Source organism: Haemorhous mexicanus, chromosome 6 (assembly GCF_027477595.1).
Source record: "Haemorhous mexicanus isolate bHaeMex1 chromosome 6, bHaeMex1.pri, whole genome shotgun sequence".
NCBI classification, from domain to species: domain Eukaryota; kingdom Metazoa; phylum Chordata; class Aves; order Passeriformes; family Fringillidae; genus Haemorhous; species Haemorhous mexicanus.
The window spans coordinates 26,420,152-26,432,235 of NC_082346.1; the positions used below are offsets into that span (position 1 = coordinate 26,420,152).

At 44.5% G+C, this 12,084-nt stretch overlaps 1 protein-coding gene across 1 annotated transcript; it reads right to left on the reverse strand.

The window, feature by feature from the left end:
* Positions 1-131: 131 nt before the first annotated feature.
* On the reverse strand, positions 132-9,816 carry F2 (coagulation factor II, thrombin). Its single transcript, XM_059849401.1, has 14 exons — positions 9,731-9,816; positions 8,672-8,835; positions 7,722-7,746; positions 7,472-7,522; positions 6,871-6,976; positions 6,658-6,788; positions 4,742-5,038; positions 4,268-4,381; positions 3,870-3,993; positions 3,219-3,386; positions 2,717-2,890; positions 2,427-2,605; positions 1,087-1,157; positions 132-346 (listed from the first exon to the last, which is right to left on the reverse strand). Exons 1-14 carry the CDS (start codon positions 9,807-9,809, stop codon positions 203-205), a joined length of 1,827 nt encoding a protein of 608 aa, XP_059705384.1. The 5' UTR covers positions 9,810-9,816; the 3' UTR covers positions 132-202.
* Positions 9,817-12,084: the final 2,268 nt, after the last annotated feature.

A 12,084-nucleotide genomic window follows, 5' to 3' on the forward strand; every position in this document is an offset into this window, starting at 1 on the left:
TCATGACTTAGTACAACTGCACCTAAACTCGGCATGAATAAAAGGAAGAAGATGGGTTTCAGAGCTTTTATTTTCAAGGGATAAGACCTTCCTTTTGTCAAGTTGTAAGGATATAACTTGTCTTACTTCACTATCTTCTATGCTTATGTTTTAAAGTGGAGCATTGTAACAAAACTGAGACCAGGCAAGGTAAATGCTTCATCTATCGCCCTTGATTTTCGATGACTTTTCGTATCCACTTTTTCAGGCGGAATACATGGGTGTAAAATCCATATTTGCCATCTCGGTCACAGCCTTCTCCCCATGAAACTATTCCCACTTGATACCAGCGGTTGTCATCTGGGTTCTAAAGTAAACAAAAAATTAGATTGATAGAAGGAGAAAAATACCTTGATTGAATCAGAGAATCATTAAGATTGGAAAAGACTTCTAAGATCAAGTCCAACCTTTGACCAAACACTACCGTGTTAACTATACCACTGCACTAAATGCACTCTTTCAGTGAAGAAATTCCTCCTGATGTCCAACTTGAACCTCCCTTGGCTCAGCTTGAGGCCATTTTCTCTTGTCCTTTGTTTGACAGGAGGAAGAGGCTGAGTGCCAACTAGCTACAACCTCCTTTCAGGAGGTCTCCCCCTGAGCTTCCTTCAGACTAAACAAGCCCAGTCCCCTCAGCCACACCTCATGAGACTTGTGTTCTGGATTGTTTAGCAGCTTGGTTGCCCTCTCAGATCTAAACCTTGGATGTGCCCCAGTGTGTTTAATGATGGATGCTACTTTGGAATTCAGACTGGCATCTCCAACAGAGTTTGTTGGAGTAATTTTGTCTCTACTCCTAAATCTCTAGTTAAGAATTAGCCATCACTCATGCATCCTGCAGGTGATCTCCCAATATGCTGAGAGCTCAGTAAGAAATGGGCCTGGATGACTGCAGGATTGGTCTCCATTGCTCACTTTGGGCATGAGCTGGGTTTGCTTCAACCACTCAGCAGTGGCTTGACTCTGCTGCTTTTTTTTGACTATGAATTTCAGCACAGAACAAACCTATTTTCATACGTCTTATAAGCTTGAACTTGCTGAACATACCTTCATTACAAAAGGTCCCCCACTGTCCCCTTCACAGGCATCTCCTCTCTTTAGCGCATCAGGACTGTAACCTACAGGCAAGAAAAGCGGATATTTGACCGTAGGGGGAGTGGCTGGTGTTGGCCATGTTTTCTTTAAGGTTTTGGGATAAACGGCATAAATGTTTTGGGACCCATGAGATTGCTGATTCTGTCAACTTGGACTTCTGTTTTTCATATATGTAAAAATTCTAACTTTGCATCTGTCTTTGCAGCATTCTTGAATCTACCCTCTGCTCTCATTCCTGTTTTTTCATCAGAATTTGTGTTAGTGTCAGTTGCACTGACACTGTACAACAGCTGTAGCTTGAGCTACTGTGCTTGTCTTGTCTTAGAACTTGTCTTGTCTTAGAACCTTATTTGTAACAATCTGACTTCCCTCTTCTTCTATTTACTATAGAGATTCACTGCTATCCCCCCTTTTACTTTCCTGTCATTGTAAGTTCTGCTTTTCCTCTCCCTAGCTGTCTTTCTAAAGTATCACTATGAAGAGGAAGAGGATTTCATTCATTCCTGATAAACTGGATAGTATCTCTGCACGTTCCCATCACCCATGTCTCCATTTTTTCTGAATGTCTGCATGCCAGCTATTTCATAGAATGTTGTTTAGAAAGAGAATCCAGAAGAGCTCTGTATTTTCAGCACACTTGTGTAGTTGGCTTCCATCTTAACTCAAGCAGTCGCATGTGTTTAGATGCAAGCAGCACAAATTTAGTCAAAAATCTCAAGGCTTGCTTGTAGGAACTGATAAAGTCTGCACAAATGAAGAATATATCAGAAACTATTAAACTGGTACATAAATCCATAGTAACTTGGTAACTTGAATTCTGTGTCTACTTCCCTTCTCACTCAAAAAGGGTATGATGCTAGAAGAGATTTAGGAAGGTAGGAGCCTTCAAAATTTGTGACCATAAGTATGAATGGGCTCCAAAAGATTGAGACAAGCTAGTAGATAGGATAATAGGTGTGTAGCCTTTAATTTAGGAAGTCGCTCAACTGCTCTCTGTACTGGTGAAAAGATAATTTTATTTGTGCTTAGCTCTCCCACAGTTGCTGCTGCTGCATAGTACCATTAGACTAATGCCTGACACAGGTTGGTGTTGCAAACTTTATTCCTAGCTTTAAGTTCTCCAGCTTTCACAGTTTCTGAGAGCTGAGAAATTTCTTATCATGGCAAAGTTATTCTTTGTGGAGGGCATTTGCAAATTTATCAGAAAGTAACCTAGCTGCAGGAGTCACACCAGGAGCTCAGAGCCCTTGACTTCTGTGGTAAGTTGTGCCTGTGACTCCAGTGTTACTTACCTGCACAGAACATGTTGTCAGTGACTTTAACTTTGGTGGATGCCTTGCAGGTACTTTGATCTACAATAGGTACATTGACTTGTTGCAGAACTGTGGGCAAGTTGGAGGGGCTAGTGGCCCATGTTTCTTTCAAGTTTCCCCAACCAGTTACCCTCCCTTTGTAACCTGCCAGCATCAGCCTGTGGAAGGAAGCACAAGTATAATTAAATGTATTGTAACAGCTTTCTTCTGCCTGGCACTCTTACTGCCAATAGCCTTGAGAAGTTTTGTTTTTCTCTCTCTCTTCTCACCTCTGCACGACCTCTTTGGTAGGCAGACAGACAGGATGGATGTAGTCACTGAAGCTGATGGGTCTCTTTAAGTGCATGAGTGCAATATCTCGGTCCATGTTCTCTTTCCAGTTGTACTTGGGATGGATGATGATTTTATCCAACAGAGCAATCTTCTCTTTATTCTTTTCATATCTGAAATAGTTATGAAGGAAAGAACTTGCTGTACAGTAGCAGCTGAGAGTCTTTTGGAGTTTATGATACTCTCAGCTTTGTACCCTCTGAGACAATGCTGTCTTTACATAGGAGCACCCTTTTAGATTTCCCAGGCTTCCTTGCTCCCTTTCGCTTCAACCTTCAGGATCAACAAAAGCAGCAAAAGACAGCCCCATTAGACCCTTATTGAGAGGCATGTAACATTAGTTATAATACTTCTGTGGATACTGAATGACAGCCCAACTCCAAAGTATCTCATTACTTCAAGAGGAAGTCTAGTTCCTTCTCACTTGATTCAGACTCTTACTTTGCTCTTACGTGCTTGCCAATCCGCACCAATATGTCACTTGTACTTAGGTTCTTGTCCCAGGGTGGATAAAAAAGACAATGAGCAGCAGTCAGGATCCAGCTGTCACTGATGAGGCTGGCACCACACAGCAGCTCCTGAGGAGACTTTTTGTAGAGCATCACCTGCCTGAGAGATGAGGAGGAAGGAAGCCCTTAGAAGGCCTAAATGGGTCGTGGTGTCTTGCAAAAAGTGCAGATTGGGCAGTGAGCAGAAAACAGCATTGCTCTATACTGACAAAACAGAGTGAGTAGCTCTGTAGCAAGTCTTCCCTGGGAATGTATATCCTATGTAGCAGGCCATTTATTTACCCCCTTTCTTTTACGTGAAGTTTCTCATCCTTTTTGTTCCAGCAAAGCTGGAAAAAGAGGAAGACATGAAGATGAAACACAGCAACACACTTACTTTCTCTGGTGGTTGCATACTTGATTCAAGCGGTGAGTTTCTTTCCAGCTATTTTAGTACTGCTCTGTCAACCACTTGGAGAAGCTTTGATTAGAATTTGTAATTTTTGCATATTGCCTAAAATAGGAAAGCCCTTTTATTTCTACCTGCATAAGCTGAAGAGAAGGAAAACACAATTGCCAAAGACTATGCAAAGACAATACTTACCAGGGGGAGCTTCCAACTTCTGCATCATCCCCACTGACAATTCTTCCTGTGTAGGAATCCAACAGCTCCCTCTCACTTTTGTCTGTTATCTTTTTCTTCTCAAATAAAGGACGAGTGCCACAATCTGAAAAAATAAGCAATCTGGCTTTGCTTCTGTACCTGAATCACTGGAGAACTGTTGTCTGCAGTCAGCAAGTGAAGCTGGAAGATCTCAGAAAGGAAGTGCTTACTAGCTCCATGATTGGAACTGGATATTGACTTTTGAGAGTTCTTCAAGGAATTTAAGTATCTTCCCCTTCTTTTAACAGCTTTTGGCTAGCTGATGTTTCTGAGGAACAGGGAATGGGAAGAAGCTATAGCCCTTCTGCAAACATGCTGTACCTAGAGTTTTTGCTCACCTGCTTCACCTGAACCAAAAGTTTTTTCATCAAAGAAGGGTTTGAACTCTTTAGGAATTGTAGAGCGTCCCGATATTCCCTCAGACTCTTGGTTCTCATCCTCTAGCGAGCTGTCTGAGAGATGGAAAGACAAACAAGGCAAAATGTTTAGGTGTAGTTGCCATAGTTATCAGCAATGTAAATGTTCCTTTCCCCATACAGTGGGTCTGATGAAGGAATGATGTTTTAAAACACCAGTGCTCTTTTTAATATGCCTTGTCCACCAGTGTGAGTTTTCAGGGAGAACACCTGAGAGAGGTAACAATGCTATGCACGTAAGGCAGGTTCGTACATGTGATATATGGACAAACATGACTCCGGTGTGCGTGGTGCACGTGCATCCTTCTCTATTCCTCCCAGGCCAAGCATTTCATTCTACTGTTATTTGCCACTGCTTCCAATATGTGCCTACCCAAACCTAAGCAGACTTCTCACCGCAGTAATGCAGATCACAGTAGTCAAAGTAGGGTGATTCATCTGTGGCACACCAGGCACCCTCGTCATCTCTGTCTGGATTCCGACAGTAATTCTCCTGCAGCTCCACTTCTGGGTCAATTAGTTTTCCATGGAGCAGCTCTTTGGCTTTCTCAGAGTTCCATGGCAGACACTTAGCTCCAGACACAGTGACTGAGAGAGTCCCTGTGTAAAGCATGCCTTTCTCTGGTTCACAGGGCTCCATTGGTGCAGGTTCTATGGTCCGTGGAGTGAATGGAACTGTTGTTCTATCTTCACCTGGAAAGACAGAGAGCTGTGATTTAAGCCACAGCTGTGTACTCAGAAGTGCTATTAGCAAATAGCACCAGAGCCCCTTTACTAAAGCCTAGAGTTCCATGGGGCCTCCCATTATGTTTAGGAACTCCTAGTGTGTTTCTGTGCATGTGGTGGCCCTCTAAAATATTGCAGTGTCAGAGATGGTTCAGCAGTATGTGAAGTGAGACTGGCACGATTCATCGCACTCCTCTTTGTCACTAAGATATGAGGAACAATATTGTGTTTCCTTCTGGGGCATCTTTTAGAACCAGCTCAAGGGATGGGTAGGTGTTTCAGGCATCATAATTCTGCTGTATTAGCTCCTTCAACACCTTATTCTAAAATGCTTCACTAGGCCATATTTGGGGGAGACTTTTACTGTGGTATTCTACTAAAATGGCAAATTTAACTTTTGCCAATGTTCCTAAATCTAATGATAAGTGAAAAATTCCCCTGCAAGACTTTTCACACTTTTTCTTGCAAGTGTCCTAATGACTGCAAGTTTTAAGCAGCATTTCCTGAAGGAGTGGGTACCCAACAATCTCTTTTGGCTTGGCCTCAAGGTTGCCTTCTCCTTGTGCCCAGGGGGAGTCCCCACGTGAAGAGAGACCCCATTTCACTATTTACTCTGGTGCACAACAGCCATTGGGCAAGTAGCATTCACCTTTATTGGTGGGGCTTTTGTTTTTTGAGTCATGTCAACATGATTATAAAAGAACTGTGCACAAAACCAAGGCTTTTCTAATCCTGCTATATCCATGCACACAGGAAATCTAACTGTAAGATACTGCAGGTCAGAAATTAACTGGTGAACAGAGCACAGATGCCTGATGGCCTCAGAGCAGTATTTCTTTTCAGTTTGTTAGATTCTGCAAACCAGAGCAATAGTAATGGCTTTTGAAATTTCAAAATAACCCCATGTCAAAATGGTTGCTGACCTCTAGCTTTTGCTATTGAGTTGTTGCTTCTAGTCTGTTTTTGAAAGTGAAACTTCTGCTGTGTGAGAAGGTTCTCTCCTTTACCAGTTCTTCTGAGACAGAGGCCAAGCCCCAGGGGAGATGGCTCTGTACTAGGGAGAAACAGGAATGTGTAAGTGTAGGGGGATGATCCTCCATGTTCAGCTCAATGATGAGAGAAGGGCATCTTCTCTTTACTTGAGATTGTGACAATTAAACTGCACACCACAGGAGAGAATGTTAGGGCAGGCAGTCAAGCACAAACTGTAGTTCTTTTGTCCTAAAGGTAGGAATTCAGACCAAAAAACATTATGACTCATGGCTGTCACAAATTAGAGACAACTGGGCCAGGATTTTGGGGTGACTGACTAGAAAATACTGTAGTACATTCCAGTGTACTGCTGACACTGGTTTTAATTTAGATCTAGATTAGCATAATCTAGCGAAAACAGCTCCTTATGTATGGGCAACTCGGTGACTTTTATTCCTCAGCTCCTTTACCCTTTAAGATGCAGCTTCTCTACTCCTACTGACCTCTGTTCATATAAGCATTCCCCTCCTTAACCCTCTCCTTGACTGCTTTAGTATCAGTCTCAGTGCAGTGTTTGGCTATGAGTGAAGGGCTCTCTGGAGTGCAGGGCATACCACACACGGGGATGGGACACGCCTCCCGTTCTATCGTTGGGTCTCGGGTGTAGCACCATGGGCCTTCTGAGTTGTTGTCTGGGTTCCTGCAGTAGTTCTCAATGAGGTTGGGATAAATGGTGGCATTAAATCTATGAGAGACAAAGCTGGTTAGGCTAGGAAGGAAGGACACCCCAAATAACTCTTAAAGGGGTATGCAGGAGATGAACTTACTTAGGAATATGTGGATATTTGCTTGTCCACACTTGACATTCAATCCCAGACTTGGTTTGGCTAATTGTTCCTCGATAGTTCTGGCCCAGCCCAAGAGCGCAGTTACCTGTCAAAATCCCAACACAGTGTAAGCCACTCAGTGGAACTGGATGTTGCATTTTTCAAGGTCAGAAGTACCATCTCACATATCCCTTTAACTTTTGCTGGGTGCATGAGCCTGCAATAGCAGAGGCATCCTCTTCCTGTGAGAAGAGCACACAGCCTAAGCTTTCTCTGCTTCATCAGAGGGAGCTATCCCTGAGGGCTCTTGGCTTTGCTTTGGCTCAGAGCCTTTCTTAGAGGCTGCTCACACCTGACTGTGTTGCAAGGATAAGGATATTTACCCCATGCTATTTTAGTGCACAAACTAGATTGTTTGTTGAAATTATTACTGGGGAAATAAAGAGTAAGAAATAATTTTAAATTCCTCCCCTGGTATTTTTCTTTAAAATTAGATGGCTTCTCTAACATCGGTTTAATTTTTTTCTGTAAAATCTCTGCAGGAAGCAAGTTCCTGGCACTCACTGTATCAAGGAGATTGAGGTCAGCATGAAGTTCATACCTTCTAGACAAGCATCCAGAACTGTCCTGGACTTTCCCAGGCCCTGACATACTAGCAAAATAAGAAGAAAGAGACACATTATATGAAAGCAATCCAAATAAGCATCATCATTTGAACTACTTTATCATCTAGAGACAAAACACAAGTGCTTAGGCCTGGAAAGCGTGCTCTTAAAAGAAGGAGCCATCTCTCCAGGATGAGACAGTGCATCCTAAGGAATAACAGTACCTGCAAGAATCAAAAAACTTACCTTGGTATTTTGACCAAAATATATCCTGAAAAAAAAAAAAAAAATTAGGAACACAGAACATCAAACCTTTCTTGGCTACTGCTATTCAAGGCAGTAAGAGAACGTCCCATCACAACAAAAGAAAAGACTAACCTAGCTCTGTTTATACCAATTACTATGGAGTCAAAGCAAAAAACATGATACCATTTTTTATAGGAAAACCACATTCCTATAAAAAAGACTCAGGAACCAAGACTGTTGTTTCTAAAGAGACCAAAGATGTTTACAACCTTCAGCAAGCTGCAGAGCAAGCAGTGCAGTGGGCTACAGTGCAGAAGTCCAAGCAGCTGAACCGGAATTTCTAAGGCCACAGATCGCATGTAGGTATTGCTCATCTCTGCCACGCAGCCTGAGGCTGATTGCTTTTGAAGTACTCCAAAGAGGTAGTGTCTTGCTGGCTCCTTACTGTTTATCTGTTGGTTTTTTGGGTGTGAAATTCTGCAAGGACACCAGCCTTGGGGCTAGGAGCAAATCCGAAAAGGATGCAACATGAATTTGGCAAAGTGAGTCTGGAAACCGGAAAAAAGGACAAGGTGTGCAAAAGCTTCAGCTCAAGGGAGTCTGAGGAATCTGCACTCAGTGTTTTGACTACTATGTCAGTGCTTCTGTGAGTGTCTGGGATGTGTGGTACCATGCTGAGCTAGTGGAAGATGCTACTCAGGACTAATGGCACCTTGTCACTTCATGCATCAAGAGGGAGAGAAAAGAACCTGAGCTTTCAGGTGTAGTCCCTGCAGTGTCTCAAGGAGGGAAGCTCCCTAAGGAAGCCTGCGCTTGCCATGGGGTTTGCATTCATCAGCCTCATCTTTGGTTCACAGAATTGAGTATTACAACCCTGGCCCCTGACTGTGTGGGCAACCTGCTGGTGTCTCCTACAGAGGCTGGCCGGGGGAATGTTTCCTGGTACGTACCGTCTGATCGGTGGATTCAAGGGCTTCGAAAGCCTCCTCATAACTGCATGTCTCCTCCAGGCACTCTCGCTCCAGGTTTCCCCTGAGCATCTCTTCTAGAAATCCCTTGTTGGCACGTCGGTGGCGCTTGAGCAGTGACAATGCCTGCCCCTTTTCCAGGAAAACTATCAGGTCAGAACACTGCCAGTCAAAGGGCTGCTCACAGCCAGAGGGCACCTTTGTCTCCCCTTGCAGTTTCCAAAAACCGCAGGCAGCTGATGTGATCCCACAGCCCAGCCTCCCCCAGCGCACCATACAGAGAGGAGAAGCTCTGTCAGGTCTACGCTTCATGATCAGAGCAGACTCTCTGGAATTCATCCCGTCACAGCTCCCATCACTTATAAGGAACAGAAGTGACAGGAACACTACTTCCTCAGCAAAGCTTGTCTGCTCCTTTGCAGTTAGATAGAGGCTTGTTTGCTTTGAGCCTGCTGCCTTCTCTGGCCCCAGCCACTGTATTTCTGTCTTGCAAGCCTCAGACCACTGTGATAACCACAGCTTGGTTCCATTTCATGTTCAGAGCCCCTGATTTGAGACCTGGAGACAGGTCTTCCCCTACTCCGTAGCAGGTCTGAGAGGACTTAACCTCATTTAAAGAAAAGACAGAAGCTCTAACAAAAGGAGCAGTGGGCAGGAAGGTGGCATTTTTTGTATGACCTAAAGTTTTGATAAGGGACAGCTGGGGAGGCAATAGAAAATTGAAGTCACCTAGGTCAGCTGAGAAACTCTATCCCCAAAAGCCCCATGGTTATGTTAGACTTGATCCTGGACTAAGCCACAGTCCCCTCCCTGCCATTTCCCATGTGACCCATAAAATGTAGAGTTGCTGTCACCAGCTGACAGATGCAGCTGCATCCTCCTATGTTCACTCGGTCCTCAGCACCCTTTTGCTCCCAGCTTCAAGCTTTTAGCTTGTCCTCCTGACTTGAGGAAGAAAACTTGCCACCTGTGTTGCCCCTGGAAAGAACTATCCCCGTCTTCCTCCTGTCATCTACTGGTACTTCTGCCCTTGAGTCTTACCTCCAGCATGGCTCAAGGTGAGGTGCAGAAGGCTGGAGAAGAGCAGGCCCCTCAGTATGATGGTTTTGGTCTGCGCCATGCTGTACAGCCCTGGCTGCAGGGGAATTGCAAAGGAAGCAGAATAAGCAGAGTCACAGCCCCGCTGGGTTAATATTGAACCAGAATGAAGAAACAGGACTCCAGGTCGTGGTGTGTCAGGGACAGTGGGACTCTTATCCCTCCTCTCTTGGCATCTCTCCCTCCTGTCAGAGCATCTTTGTTTCCTTACTTAACTTCCTATTTCATATCTAGGAAGATGGCATGAGTAGCAAGAGGACAAGTTTGACCTAGGGCACAGGGAGAACTTGGGCCAGAGAAAGGTACCTCTGCCAGCTCACAGCCATCCCAGCCAGAGAGCTTGCTCCTTTTCCCTGGTTTTGCTCCCATGCAGCCCTTGGCACCATCACTGCCTCCCCACCATGCTGGTTCAGGCCCCTGCCACTGACTTCTCAAAGGCTGTACTCTAGCAGCCTCAAACGCAGGAAGACTTTGAGACCACCTTAGCCATTCCCAGTCCTTCTCTTTTTAGCTGCAAGCCCCCCTGATTCTCCCTAGTGCTCAGTTGTCTTTCCTTCCTGAAGTTATCAGCAAGCTCAGCCCCAGCTATTTTGGTACCACAACACACAGTTTCAGTGTTCTTCCTTCTCCCTTGCCCATGACAGTGAGCAGAAAGGATGCCTTTCACAGCCCATTTGGAATTTAAATTTTCCTCCAAGTTAGGTTAGTTAGCAGTGCCATTGGCAGTGCATTCTTCCCAATACCTTATAATTCCCAGCTAAATGGAGGAGGAAGAAGCAGCACGAAGGCTGGGCTCCCCCTTTTCTTCCCCCCATAGTGGAATGTACTAAAGTCCATCCAAAAGGAAACAGAAACTCTGACAAGCGGGGACCTAGCACACCCAAAACAAGCCAGGAAAACAAGGGCTTCCAGGAACAGGGAGAGAGGAATGGTCTGGATGTCATGACATCAGCTATTAAGTAAAGAAGTGGGCTACCAGACCTGAGAAGGCTCTAATGATTGCTACAGCAAGCAGACTATTAGCAAGAGTAGAAAAACAGGGCAGTGTGGGGGTAGTCTCGGGAATTGCCACATGGAACAAAAGTGCTTCCTGCCAGCAGGGAGCATATTTTGTGCTGTGCCTCTGTGCAGCCAATACATCTGTAATGTTTATCTCCATAGAAGGAGTGCAAATATTAGCATTAGGGTGGCTGAGGAATGACTCTGGACACTGGTACAAAGAGCAGTTGCAGAGGCTTCCTTCCTCACATAATAAGAGTATCTCCTGTTCTTATCCATACACATCTCTACTCCTTGCTATGGATTTTGGAGAGACACCTTTAGGAATGGCTGGGATTCCCTGGGTGGAAATGACCTGGGGGGAGAGTATGTGAATGGGATTAGACACAGCCCTAGAAATACCCATGTTACATAGCAGGGGAAGCAGCATTTAGGCAGAGAGCACAGGCAGGGACCAGGAAAAGCACAAACAAGGATGGTGAGGTCAGAGCTGCTGCTGTGTCCCCCACAGGCACCTCCACTCCTAACTGGAGGAGGACCATCTTTCAATCTCCTCAATCACTTTCATTTCTGCATCTCTGCCTCTTCTTTATGATAACCAGGCAGCATTTACACTGCAGCTTAAGTCAAGGTTGTTATACTTAGGCATAGATTTTTACCCTCTTCTTGTCTTTCCTTTAAAGAAAAGGTTTACCACCTTCCATAAGATCATGCAGAATATAAGGATAACTGTAAGCAATGCTACAATACAGTAGTTAAGCTTGGTTATCAGACAGGTATGAATATCTTCTAATGCCTACCTATGCCATCTTCCTTAAACATTACTTCTGCTCTGGTTCCTACATTTATTTTGTTGCTTAAGCATTTGTTTGAAAAACCCTTACTGAAACTGATGATGATTCTGTCGCTACATCTGGCTGCTGCTTGTCCAGCTGCTGTTCTTCTTTCCCCCGTGATACAAGACAAACCCACCTATCAGGGCAACTAGGTTGTTAACTGTAACTGCTGAAACATTTATCTCTAGAGTACTCAAGGCTTCATCCATCACTTAGGTGTCTTCTATTTCTTCATGTTTTGCTTTGTAATTGGAGATTTTCACTACATCCTGGGACATTTTCCCAGCCCTTTCTGGTGTCTCACAACAATGTTAGTAATTTAAGATGCTGACTCCCCACACTGTGGCCTTTCTCATTCCCTAATGTGCTTCTAGGGCTTCTCTCTGTTTCCCCCATTCCTGTGATTAGCCTCTGCAGCAGCACAGCATGCATCAGCTACCACCTCTCCAGGAGTGTGACTTC

Coding starts and splice junctions, on each gene's coding strand:
- F2 (XM_059849401.1), bottom strand. CDS start 9,809: ATGGCGCAGACCAAAACCATCATACTGAGGGGCCTGCTCTTCTCCAGC. Junction 3,387..3,869: donor GAAGTTGGAAGCTCCCCCTG/GTAAGTATTGTC, acceptor CTCATCTCTCAG/GCAGGTGATGCTCTACAAAA. Junction 1,158..2,426: donor TGACAACATGTTCTGTGCAG/GTAAGTAACACT, acceptor TCTTGCCTGTAG/GTTACAGTCCTGATGCGCTA.